General features: G+C 46.8%; 1 protein-coding gene across 2 annotated transcripts in view; it reads right to left on the reverse strand.

Annotated features, from left to right (window-relative positions):
- Positions 1-2,510: 2,510 nt before the first annotated feature.
- LOC147104218 (rab5 GDP/GTP exchange factor-like) overlaps positions 2,511-13,548 on the reverse strand; it is a 30,695-nt gene continuing 19,657 nt past the window's right edge. For both annotated transcript variants that reach the window (XM_085961381.1, XM_085961380.1), the window contains exons 7-9: positions 11,654-11,745; positions 9,594-9,850; positions 2,511-3,007 (exon numbers count right to left, since the gene is read on the reverse strand). In XM_085961381.1, the coding sequence (XP_085817507.1) occupies positions 2,687-3,007; positions 9,594-9,850; positions 11,654-11,745 (670 nt within the window). In that variant the 3' untranslated portion in view covers positions 2,511-2,686. The remainder of the gene's footprint in view (positions 3,008-9,593; positions 9,851-11,653; positions 11,746-13,548) is intronic.

Raw genomic sequence — 13,548 nt, forward strand, 5'->3', positions numbered from 1 at the left:
ATAAATACAATAGCAAAATATTGCCGATGCTGGAAATCTGACAGAAAATGCTGGGAAAACACTCAGCAGGCCCGGCAGCATCCGTGAAGGGTCCCAGACCTGAAACGTTGACTCTGTTTCTCTCTCCACGGATGCTGCCGGGCCTGCTGAGTGTTTCCAGCATTTTCTGTTATTAAAAAACATGATCTGGTCATTATCACATTCCTGTTTGTGGGAGCTTGCTGTGCGCAAATGGGCTGTCATGTTTCTTACAATACAACAGTGACTACACTTCAAAAAGTACTCCATTGGCTGTAAAGTGCTTTGGGACATCCTGAGGTCGTGAACGGCGCTATAGAAATACAAGTTCTTTCTTTGCTTAAGAGTTTAAGACTACATATTGCCCATGTGATATGACAAACATTCTCTCTCCTGCTCCTATAAATCACAATCTCGTTCCCTGGTTACACCTGTACATTGTGAATGATGCTTGCCCAGGAGGCTGGGAAGTTAAAGGTTACATTCATCAACCAAAACAAGCTAGAGGGGATTTGGGATCCTGCTAATGTTCAGAGGTCAGTGGAGCATTGAAGTTTGCAGCATAGAAGGATGCCATTCACATTTCTGCTAAAGCTGACCCTACTACCCTGCTCTCCCCACAGACATCCATCTTCCTCTGAAGGTATATAGTGACTGGGAACCATGAAGCTTCAATCCCCACTTCCGAGTGGGCGGACACAAAGGGAATCCCACAGCATCTCCCTGAAAGTAGGGGGGAGGGAGAATGAAAATTGGAAAGTGGTCACTGGCACCTCTTGGTGGTAAGTTATAAGGACCACAAGCCACTTCTTTCAGTAGTGGAGGGGTGAGGATAGGCAAAACTATACAAAAACCCAGGCCACTGTATTTTCAATTAACTTTAGAACCACAGTTTCCCTGTTATTTGATCTATTCAGGCTGCAGCGTTTTTCTCCACATCTGGAGCATTGGTTTGTGGTAATGAATTTCACATTCTAAGCACCCTCTATGGAAAATAATTTTTTCCTAACTTCCCCATGTGATTTGTACACCATCCTTATTGTCTCGCTGACCACAGAAAACCTAGACCCAGTTATCTTACTTTACTCGTCTAGTGATTATGGTACTAAATTAGCAACCACAGCAGTTGCGAGTTCAATGGCAAGTTGGGAAACTGAATTCAACAGATAATTTGTGGGCTGGCCTCTCTCCGATGACCCTTTAACCTTGCCTGGTCTAGTGAAAAAGCCCTAACTTCTCAAGTATCTCTTCACAACTATAATCTTTCAGCTCCAGTAACATGCTACTGAATCTACACAGCAATTTCCCATTGCTTTTATATTCTTCCTACCCTGCACTGTACACGGCTGCAATGTGATTAAGGTCTTGTACAAGTTCAACATTTGGTCCTTGCTTTTATATTCTATGTCTTTTGATATAAACCCAAGCATTGAGTTTGTCTTTTTTATGGCCTTACCTACTTGTGCTGTCACTGCTACTGGCCTATGTATTTACTGATCAAGGCTCCTCTGCACTATTTAAGGTTTTACTATTTAAGCCTTTTTCTTACTTCAAAAAGTGCATTCATTATTTTGTTTTAAACTTTGCATCTCTCACCTACCTGCCCATGCTGCTAGCCGGTCTATATCTTTTTGAAGTCTTTCATAATCCTAATCACAATTTGCTATACCACCACTTTGGAGTCATTTTTAAAAATTTGTTTATGGGATGTGGGCGTCGCTGGCGAGGCCAGCATTTATTGCCCATCCCTAGTTGCCCTTAAGTAGGTGGTGGTGAGCCGCCTTCTTGAACTGCTGCAGTCCGTGTGGTGAAGGTGCTCCCACAGTGCTGTTGGGGAGGGAGTTCCAGGATTTTGGCCGTAGCAGTTTTCAAAATTGTTCCCTGAATTCAAAGTCCAAATTATTTATAAAAAGTAGAGTAGCAATAGGTGGGGCGAGTGCTGTTCCATAGGGGTCAACATTGTTCAGTCTAAGAAATTTCTTTTTATCCTTTGCTTTCTGCCATCCAACCATCTCTGCAGCGATATGGCCCTATTTCCCTTGATAGTACATGCCATCATCTTTGCCTCGTCACTTATATGGCTATCTTATCAAATGCTTTTTGAAAGTCCATATACTGCAAACCACAATTTCTTTATTCAGCTTATTCCTTCAAAAGAACTCTAGGAGATTGATCAAACTTGGAGATTGGTGCTAAAATGCCCAGCCTAGCCCTAGTTTCTCCAAATGCTCACTAATTCAGCCACACTTATAGACTATAGGGCCCTTAAATACCACAGGGCTACCACCAATGCCCCTCCTGTAACTGCAGGAGACCAGCAGACGCCACAGAGAAATGGTGAAAATGGCTGTTTAACACCGTTTCCTTGGGTCTCCTGCCAACGTTACGTGGGAGATGGGAACAACACCTGTGGAACTGCGCGGCCTATAAAAAGTTACTAGTAACTGAATTGCTTTTCCTGGTGCTTAAACCATGGAATGGGAGGTCAGATGTAATGAAAAGTTTTGCCTATTTTTATTGTGCATTTAATAATAATAATATATATGAGTCAATCAGAACCCTCCTCATTGTGCAGTCGTGATAATTACTGTGCAAAGCTTGATTCTCAATTAATAGTGGAATAGTCATACTCAGTCACACAAACCTCTTCTGCGTGGTGCCAAATACATCATTCTGGATTCAAAGTGTCACAAAGTGGAAATTTTCTAATGGTCTCCTCCACCTCCTCTTCAACAGAAAGTCTCCATTCCCGAAGCTCCTTCTCCAACTTCTTCACCTCACTAATAATACGGTCCTGCCTCTCCTGCAGTTGAGAGAGGAGCTGGAGGTTCTTGTGCATCTGCAGGATCCCAGGCCCTGCATTGTGGAGGAGGGAGCTTGGAATCTTTCTGGTCGGCACCTTGTGACCTCTCATATACTGTTCAAACTCCTCGTGGGAGAGATTGAGGGAGGGGCCATTCATCTTCTCGATAAAGGCGACGGCGCAGCACTGGAACACAAGACAGAATTTAATGTCGCGCAGAGATTATATTTCCATCGGGGAAAAAAAAAAACCTTTTTCCAGCTTTGCCCACTCTCCCAATATTCTAGGCTGGATTTTCTTGTTGGAGGCGGGACTGCTGGTTTTTGGGTTTCAGTCCCGCCCCCAGCGAGGTCTGACCAACCCACACTATTTTCCCTCGATTGACCTTGTTAAGCCCGCCCTGCGGGCTTACCGGCCAATTAAGGGAAAGCCGGAGACAGAGGACGTCAGCGTGTGACGCTTCATCTGTCGGGAAAATTTTGACAGATGAATTGTCAGCGTTTGACAGCTTTGAGAAGTTGTCAAACACTGACAATCTCTGTTCTAAGGTGAGCCCTTGCACAGAAGGCTCAGAAAGACCTCTCTCCTCAGCAGAAAGCAGATGGCTGCTGCATCTGAGAATGCAGCAGCAGCCATTCTGTCATCTCTGCCATTGAGATGAGGCAACTCCAGATCCCCAAGGGCTGAAGCCTGCAGGAAGAAGCAAAGGTAAGGAAACTTTTTCCAACACTTTACACTCACCTGTCCACACTTGCACCCATCACTCACCTCCTCAGCGGACTTTTCGACCCCTCTCACCCCCGCAAACCCACTGCTCGTCTCGCTGACCCTGGTGAGGTTCGCAGCCGTCGGGAAGTCTGCAATTGCAGGCGTAAAATGGGGATAAGCCTCAAAACTGCCTGTTAACAGGCAGTTAATTGGCTGTAATCCCCTTCCCGCCTCGAGGAGACGGGTCCCTGCGTGAGTCGGGGACCCGCCTCCCGGGAAATGGCACGGAGGTGGGTTGGGAGTGGGGTCGGTACCCGCTCCCAGTTTCTGCCGTTTTCCCGGCAGACCCCCCCCCTAGGTTTTCTGCTCCAGCTAAAGTGTGACAAACCAAAAACATAGAAACATAGAAGATAGGAATAGGCCATTCGGCCCTTCGAGCCTGCTCCGCCATTCAATGAGATCATGGCTGATCATCCAAATTCAGTACCCTGTCCCTGCCTTCTCCCCATATCCCTTGATCCCTTTAGCCTTAAGAAATATATCCAACTCTTTCTTGAATATATTTAATGAACTGGCCTCCACCGCCCTCTGTGGCAGAGAATTCCACAGGTTCACCACTCTCTGGGTGAAGAAATTCCTTCTCATTTCAGTCCTAAATAGCTTACCCCTTATCCTTAGACTATGACCCCTGGTTCTGGACTCCCCGGCCATCATAAACATCCTTCCTGCATCTAGTCTGTCTTAGTCTGACAGAATTTTATAGGTTTCGATGAGATCCCCTCTCAATCTTCTAAACTCCAGTGAGTATAAGCCCAATCGACCCAATCTCTCCTCATACGTCATTCCTGCCATCCCAGGTATCAGCCTGGTGAATCTTCGCTGCACTCCTTCCATGGCAAGAACGTCCTTCCTCAGATAAGGCGACCAAAACTGCACACAATACTCAAGGTGCGGTCTCACCAAGGCCCTGTACAACTGTAGCAAGACATCCTTGTTCCTGTACTCGAACCCTCTTGCTACGAAGGCCAACATACCATTTGCCTTCTTAACCGCCTGCTGCACCTGCATGCTTACCCTCAGCGACTGGTGCACAAGAACACCCAGGTCTCTTTGCACTTCCCCTTCTCCCAATCTATTGCCATTCAAATAATAATCTGCCTTCCTGTTTTTGCCACCAAAGTGGATAACCTCACATTTATCCACATTATAGTGCATTTGCCATGTTTCTGCCCAATCACCCAACCTGTCCAAATCGTTCTGGAGTTTCACGACATCCTCCTCACAGCTTACCCTCCCACCCAGCTTTGTGTCATCTGCAAATTTGGAGATATTACATCCAATTCCCTCGTCCAGATCATTAATATATATTGTGAACAGCTGGGGTCCTAGCACCGATCCCTGCGGTACCCCACTAGTCACTGCCTGCCACTCGGAAAACGACCCGTTTATTCCAACTCTTTGCTTTCTGTCCGCCAACCAGTTCTCTATCCAAGTCAATACCTTGCCCCCAATCCCATGTGCCTTAATTTTGCACGCTAATCTCTTATGTGGGACCTTATCGAAAGCCTTGTGAAAGTCCAAATACACCACATCCACTGGTTCTCCCTTATCTATTTTACCAGTTACATCCTCAAAAAATTCCAGTAGATTAGTCAAGCATGATTTACCTTTTGTAAATCCATGTTGACTTTGTCCGATCCTGTCACTGCTTTCCAAGTGCTCTGCTATTACATCTTTTATAATAGACTCTAGCATTTTCCCCACTACCAATGTCAGGCTTACCGGTCTATAATTCCCTGCTTTTTCTCTACCACCTTTTCTGAATAGTGGGGTAACATTAGCTACCCTCCAATCCATGGGTACTGTTCCAGAGTCTATTGAGTTCTGGAAGATGACCAGCAATGCATCTACTATTTCTAGGGCCACTTCCTTAAGTACCCTGGGATGTAGATTATCAGGCCCTGGGGATTTATCAGCCTTCAGTCCCATCAATTTTCCTAACACCATTTCCCTACAAATACTGATTTCTTTCAGTTCCACCCTTTCATCAGGCCCTATGTTCCCCGGCATCTCTGGGAGGTTATTTGTGTCCTCCTTTGTGAAGACAGAACCAAAGTATGAATTTAGTTGGTCTGCCATTTCTTTGTTTCCCATTATAAATTCCCCTGATTCTGACTGCAAGGGACCTACGCTTGACTTCACCAATCTTTTTCTCTTCACATATCTATAAAAGCTTTTACAGTCAGTTTTTATGTTCCCTGCTAGCTTACTCTCATATTCTATTTTCCCTTTCTTAATTAATCCCTTTGTCCTCCTTTGTTGAATCCTAAACTGCTCCCAATCCTCAGGATTATTGCTTTTTCTGGCCAATTTATATGTCGTCTCCTTGGATCTTATGCTATCCCTAATTTCCCTTGTTAGCCACGGTTGAGTCACCTTTTTTGTTTTATTTTTATGCCAAACTGGGATGAACAAATTCTGCAGCTCATCCATTCGGTCTTTGAATGTTTGCCATTGCCTATCCACCGTCAACCCTTTGAGTGCCATTCCCCAATCAATCCTACCCAACTCGTTCCTCAGAGGGGCACAGGAGGAGAAATCAAAGATAAATGAGGTGTTGGGGCAGTTCAGTTAAGCTCAAGAAAGACCCCAACAAATTGATCCCTTTATTCCCTCTGCTAGATGCGTAGCTAATCATAAAATTTTACACGACAGAAAGCTGGGACAAATGGTTCTCTACTGGAGAAACCCAGGACGAGTCCCACAATCTTGCTCACTCCCGATAGCCTTGTATCTGTCTCTGCTTCAAATATTTATCTACTCCTCCCTCAGAAGCTGCAATGGTCTCTGCCTTATCGACTCCCTATAGCAGCGCCTTCGATGCGCCAATGAATCGGCGTCAAGAAATTTCTCCTAATCGCCCTCTTCATCCAATGACAGCTTTAAATTGAAGACTGCCCCCAAGCCTTCATTCCCCGCAGGTGACTGCATAATGTACACGTTAAGATGAGAAGCAGTTATAGGTCTTGTTCTGGAACTAGATAGTGTTGTGATCATCGGCCCAGTCACAACCACCAGCGAAAGGGTCAAACAACAGCAGCAACCTGCAGGGAAACCATTGAATGGCAAAATGCTGGGATTATACATCAGCAGTACCCAATTCAGCCACAAGGGGTCAATAGAACAGCACACCAAGTGCGATAGCAAAATACTGCGGATGCTGGAAATCCGAAATAACAGAAAATGCTGGAAATACTCAGCAGGCCAGGCAACATCCGTGGAGAGAGAAATAGAGTCAACGTTTCAGGTCGAAACCCTTCGTCAGGACTGAAAAAGCACAGGAAATGAAACAGATTAAAAGGCCAGTTTGGGGGCTGGGAAATGGGGATGAAAGAACGAAAGAGAAGTGAAGAGACATTAAGAGGTATTCAAAACCAGACGAGATGGTGATCGGACTAGTGGAGACAAAAGACAGCTCTAGATGAGGTGTGAAACGCGCTGGCAGAATGAGAGACAGCTGCCATGTGGGAGAGAAAAAAAGGTGGGAAGGGCACAAAACAAAGGTATGGGTAAAAAATATATATAAAAATGTAATAGGGGCCGAGGTTATGATCTGAAATTGTTGAACTCGATATTGAGTCCGGAAGGCTGTAAAGTGCCTAATCAGAAGATGAGGTGCTGTTTCTCGAGCTTACGCTGAGCTTCCGTGGAACAATGCAAGAGCCCGAGGACGGAGAGGTCGGAGTGGGAATGGGGCGGTGAATTAAAATGACAGGCGACCGGAAGCTCGGGGTCATCCTTACGGACTGAACGGAGGTGTTCCGCAAAGCGGTCACTCAATCTGTGTGCACACGAAGTGTGTGAGAGCAACACATACACAGTCTCTGGTCAGAACCAGTTGAGAGAGAAAAGACAAAGAAACAGAACTAAACGAGAACTACACTCAGCTGAACAGGTACAACCATGGGTTTATGTAGAGTCAACTGTATGGTGACCCCTACTGGCAGATAGTCTGAGAGAAGAATAGGATTTTCACCAGAAAATCTGAGATTGCCAGATCACAAACATGCAAAATTTAGAAAGAAGTTGATTCAGATAGCTTCAGCAACACCAGTATCCCAGTCCCACAAACAGCAGTTCCGATTGTGCTCTCATTGCTAATTATTTGTAAAGTATTTCCTACATTACAACAGTGACCACTCTTCAAAAAGTACTTCAATGGCAGTAAAGCGCGCTGGAAAGTCCTGAAAGGCGCCATATAAATGCAAATCTTTATTTCAAAAACTACACCTAAAACAGCAGAATCACAAGTCAGTTATAGAGTCATAGAGTTATACAGCACGGATAGAGGCCCTTCGGCCCATCGTGTCCGCGCCGGCCATCAAGCCCTGTCTAATCTAATCCCATATTCCAGCATTTGGTCCGTAGCCTTGTATGCTATGGCATTTCAAGTGCTCATCCAAATGCTTCTTGAATGTTGTGAGGGTTCCAGCCTCCACAACCCTTTCAGGCAGTGAGTTCCAGACTCCAACCACCCTCTGGGTGAAAAAGTTCTTTCTCAAATCCCCTCTAAACCTCCCGCCCTTTACCTTGAATCTATGCCCCCTAGTTATTGACCCTTCTACTAAGGGAAAAAGCTCCTTAGTATCCATCCTATCTATGCCCCTCATAATTTTGTACACCTCAATCATGTCCCCCCTCAGCCTCCTCTGCTCCAAGGAAAACAAACCCAATCTGCCCAGTCTCTCTTCATAGCTGAAGCGCTCCAGCCCTGGTAACATCCTGGTGAATCTCCTCTGCACCCTCTCCAAAGCTATCACATCCTTCCTGCAGTGTGGCGACCAGAACTGCACACAGTATTCCAGCTGTGGCCTAACCAGTGTTTTATACAGCTCCATCATAACCTCCTTGCTCTTATATTCTATGCCTCGGCTAATGAAGGCAAGTATCCCATATGCCTTTTTTACCACCTTATCCACCTGTTCCGCCGCCTTCAGGGATCTGTGTACTTGCACACCCACAGTCACAGTCTCTAAACAGACTGTAAAGCCTTTAATCCCACAGATACTGGAGAAATGCACTGCACACTGAGGGGATGCTAGTGTCTTATGGTCTCAGATCGAGGAGCCACTCAACTGCAGAAGGGATCATTTTTTAAAAAAAGTTACGGACAAGCCAATCCCTGGTTTAAAATAGTCAATCTCAGTTGGGGGGGGGGGGGGGGCAGAAGGGGTGGAACCATCGGTCTCTGGGTTAAATGAAGAGGAGAAAAAATAAAAACTGACCATGGCTGCCTGCTTCTGACCGCTATCTGGGAATCCCTGCTCGAGGGGGCACCTATGTAGGCGTTGGGTGAGGGAAGGATCAGGCTTGTATGTGCTCCACTCCAGCCAGACAACTTGACCCCATTAAAAGGAGTGAAAGCCTTCTGGAGAGGAGGGGAGGGGAGGTGAGCAATGTTCCCAGTTATTGTTGTTTGACACCGCACGGCTCCTTCAGAATACTGCGCATGCGCATACTTTCCTCATTAAGCCGGCAAGCCAGCTGCACGGGGCCCCTGGAGCGCCACGCGGCCACACTGCTTACAGGGAACATTGGAGGGGAGGGAGAAAAATAGATAAAGAACAAAAAATGAGACACAAAAACAAAACTTCAATACAGAACTCCCCACTCAGAGGGTGGTGAACCTGTGGAATTCTCTACCACAGAAGGCTGTGGAGGCCAAGTCACTGAATATATTTAAGAAGGAGATAGATAGATTTCTAGACACAAAAGGCGTCAAGGGGTACGGGGAGAGAGCGGGAATATGGTATTGATAGAGGATCAGCCATGATCATATTGAATGGCGGAGCAGGCTCAAAGGGCCGAATGGCCTACTCCTGCTCCTATGTTTCTATGTTCAAAATCATAGGCAAGATCCCATATCCTACCATATGGAATGTCACAAACCATCAATACTGCCATGATGTTGACTGGCTTTCCCCCCCACCCACCCCACTCACTAAGAGTCCAATTCAGGACAGTAATAAGGTTGGACAGTACTACCTCAGGACCAGTTACTTACCAGATTGGTAAAGTAGTAACCCGCTTCACCAGTCATCAGTCGCTTCGGGTGACAAAAGCGGATGATGTACTGGATGTTCGAATGCAGCCGCGGGGGGTTCACCTTCAGCACGACGCGAATCAAACTGGACAGAAAGTCGTCGGTCACCGCTGGCTCTTCACTGGAGATCTGAATTGCGGAGAAAATGTGCCCACTGCACCTGGAGATACAGGCAAGTTTATCCTGTGGAGCCCGCTTGGTGTCCATCTTCACGATAGCTAATAAACGGAAAAAAAATCTAACGTCAATTTTTCTGAATGTAATTAATTAGTCCTAGCCTGTAACTCACTCCTGGGTGCCTATTGGACTGTATGGAAACCAACTGGTATGTGGGCCTTTATTACAAGAGGATTTGAGTATAAGAGTAAAGACGTCTTACTGCAATTATATAGGGCCCTGGTGAGACCACACCTGGAGTATTGTGTACAGTTTTGGTATCTTTACGCAAGGTAGGATATACTTGCCATAGAGGGAGTGCAACGAAGGTTCACCAGACTGATTCCTGGGATGGGGGATTGTCCTATGAGGAGAGGTTGAGTAGACTAGGCCTATATTCTCTAGAGTTTAGAAGAATGAGAGGTGATCTCATTGAAACATACAAAATTCTTACAGGGCTTGACAGGGTAGATGCAGGGAGGATGTTTCCCCTGGCTGGGGGGTCTAGAACCAGGGGTCACAATCTCAGAATAAGGGGTCGGCCATTTAGGACTGAGATGAGGAGAAATTTCTTCACTCAGAGGGTGGTGAATCTTTGGAATTCTCTACCCCAGAGGGCTGTGGAGGCTCAGTCGTTGAGTATATTCAAGACAGAGAGCGATAGGTTTTTGGATATTAAGCTAATCAAGGGATATGGGGATCGGGCAGGAAAGTGGAGTTGAGGTCAAAGATCTGCCATGATCTTATTGAATGGCGGAGCAGGTTCGAGGGGCTGAATGGCCTACCCCTGCTCCTATTACTTATGTTCTTAACTGAACCCCTCGATTAGAATCCAATCTTTCATTTGCTCCTAGATATCAAGTATTCGTTATAGCATTTCCAGAGTGTCTATTGACACCACTGTGTCAGCCATGAGTTGGAGGCAGGGTGGGACTCACAGCAAACAGTCTACAGAGTCTACTTAAAAAGATACTCTACGATCTGCAGCAAACAGAATGAAACTACAGCAAAGTCTGCTGATAAAAACAGGGTGAGTTCTCCAGCAAAATGCAGCATGTGGCGGATAGATACATACGCGTAAAAATCAATCCCAGTCACTTACAGCAGTGCGTTCGCCGGGCGTGACTGACGGGAGAATTACCCAATCATCTCCATTCTGACAATTCGCCAATAGCACCTCTCTTCCTACCTTTCTAGGGCCCGTATCTTTGAATTGTTTACAATAACCCTCCTCCCCCATAACTTTAATACACGTGTAAAGAGACTCCTTCACTAACTTGACCCTCCTACAGAGCTGGCACATAGAGATTGCTGTTGCTCAGTAACACTCGACCAGGAATTGTAGCATTCATGAGGGGAATCCAGGGATATGGAGGTCGGGCGGGAAAGTGGAGTTGAGGTCGAAGATCAGCCATGGTCTTATTGAATGGCGGAGCAGGCTCGAGAGGCCCTATGGCCTGCTCCTATTTCTTATGCTCTTATTAAGGGATACAAGTTAACTAATTGACAACACAGTACGAAGTCAGTATGATGCACAATGGCTTCAATTTAATCCTCGAGTGATGTCATTAGGGCTCCACAGCCACTCAAGTCCAAATGCCCTCATCTACATCACCGGAAATAGTGCAGTACATGAGAATTCAGCCTTTTCTGCAATCCTTTTGATAAAGTTCTAATATTGCACCCAACTTATGCATTAAAAACTCTTCACGGAAGGGGCAAGTTACATGGAACCCCACTGGAGGAAGCTTGTGTATTCAGGACGTCCCAAAGCACTTAAATTACTTTCAAGATGTGGTCACTGTTGTAATGTAGGCAATGTGGTCATGTGAAAGCGTCTTCACCCTCCTGCGCAGCACACAAACCTGCGATAGAAGATTCAAGGTGTTCCACGACCTCCGACCTGTTCTCATCGAGGGGGACCCGGAGCATTTCGGGTGTCACCCAGTGGAGGGCCCTGGGCACAGAGAAAGAACAGAGTTCAACAACTCCATGTAAAATGGCACAAGAGGGTCACGCTCTGGAAACAGGTGGTGGCCAGTGTCATATCCAATTGGTTTTGGACTTAATAAAGCGAAGCTTATTGCACTAATTGCAGTTATTCTATTTCTACAATGGGGACCCTGCCTGTGCCTCTAGCCGAGGTCATCGTTCAGTCACATCGCCACTGGAGCTTAAACCTCAGGGAGTGACTCATGGGACGCCTATTAAAGCAGCCAATGCAATTCCAGCATAACCCACCGCGCTTCACACACAACGTGAATTAAATGTAGAAAAATGTCCAAAGACACTTCGGAGGAGTAAAAGGAGTGGATGCTGGGCCTTTGAGGGGGCTTGGGAAAGTTACTTAAAATCTACGTGACAGAAGCTTGGTTTGAGGAGGAGGAGGAGGAGGAGGTCGAGAGGTAGGAGGAGGAGGAGGAGGAGGTCGAGAGGTGGGAGGGCTTGGAGAAGGAGATCCAAAGATGAATGCTGAGGCAGTTGAACGCTCCACTACAGAAGGTGGATCTGGAGAACTGGCGGTGGGGGTGGGGAGGGAGGAGGAAGGGGGATGCACAGCAGGCCAGAGTTACAGGGCGTTGAAGGCAAGCGTGAAGGAGCTGTTTAGTAGGTCAACAGCAACAGTGATGTCAGGACATGTGGACGCAAGAAAAAGGGGGGGAGCTGCGAGTCACTAGGAGTGATCTGTGGGGCGAGAGGCGCAATGTTTTCCGGGGTAATGGTAAAGGTTGGAGGGAGGCAGGGAGATGTGGGTGGTAAGGGAGATAAGGAAGTGGTTGGAGATGTCCATATCAGTAAATCAAGATTGCAGAGCTGGCGAGGACATGAGAGATGGTGGAGTCAGGAGGGTAGCCACAGATCTGGGAATTGCTGTGAAGGCCAACCTTAAGGTCAGAACTCAGGGAAATGAAGGTGGAGGTTGAAGGGATGAGTCATCACAGTGCACAGGCAGAGGGAGGAGTAGCACGGAAAACTCAGGGTGGGGTTTGGCGAGAAGAGCCAGGTCACAACTGCAGCTGGCTGGGCAAGGCCTACAAAATGTGTGGCCTGGCAGGGCTACGTGTAATGCGGAGAGGGAGGAGGAACCACTGCCCGTGAGCCAGGTTTCAGTCACTACCAGGATGTCAATTGATTCACACGTGATGAAGTCGTGGATGGTGAAGGCCTTCTTTACGAGGGAGTGAATGTTCTGGGCAGCAATGTAGAGCAAGCCAGTGATTGCTGACCCATCAGTGGGACTTGGGAGGAGGCAAAAGCAGGATGAGAAAATTAAAGAGGTTATCTCGCAAGGGTTGAGAAGAGCAGGATGGTTGAAATAGAAGAAAAAGAAAGTGGAAACAGCAAAGAGAGTTCGAAGCTGGAGGAGGAGGAAGTGGGGCTGGAGAAGGAGGAACAGACAGCAGAGCTGGACCGGCGGGGGGGGGGGGGGGGTCAATAGAGGGAGTCTCCGGTCCAGGCAGCAACCAACATGTACATGTAGGCGTACGTACAGGAAAACCTTAGATCCAACACCTCTCCACTACAAAGCACATTAACGCTTGTGGGCAGCTGTGAACTCCGATCACACCTCTCCGTAACACCACATCTTAGTGTTGCAACAGAGCGAGGCCCTGCTCAAGACAGCCAGTTCATCCCCGTGATACGGGAGCGGACATTCAGGTGTCCAGAAGATAAAATGAGTCTGATCAGCTGCTCGTACCATCCCACGGAACTCACCAAACGTCTGTGGAATCTGCCAGGCCTCCCGAACCCAGGGGTT

This window comes from Somniosus microcephalus, chromosome 19 (assembly GCF_052327205.1).
Source record: "Somniosus microcephalus isolate GS21.2 chromosome 19, FLI_Smic_1.0, whole genome shotgun sequence".
Taxonomy (NCBI): domain Eukaryota; kingdom Metazoa; phylum Chordata; class Chondrichthyes; order Squaliformes; family Somniosidae; genus Somniosus; species Somniosus microcephalus.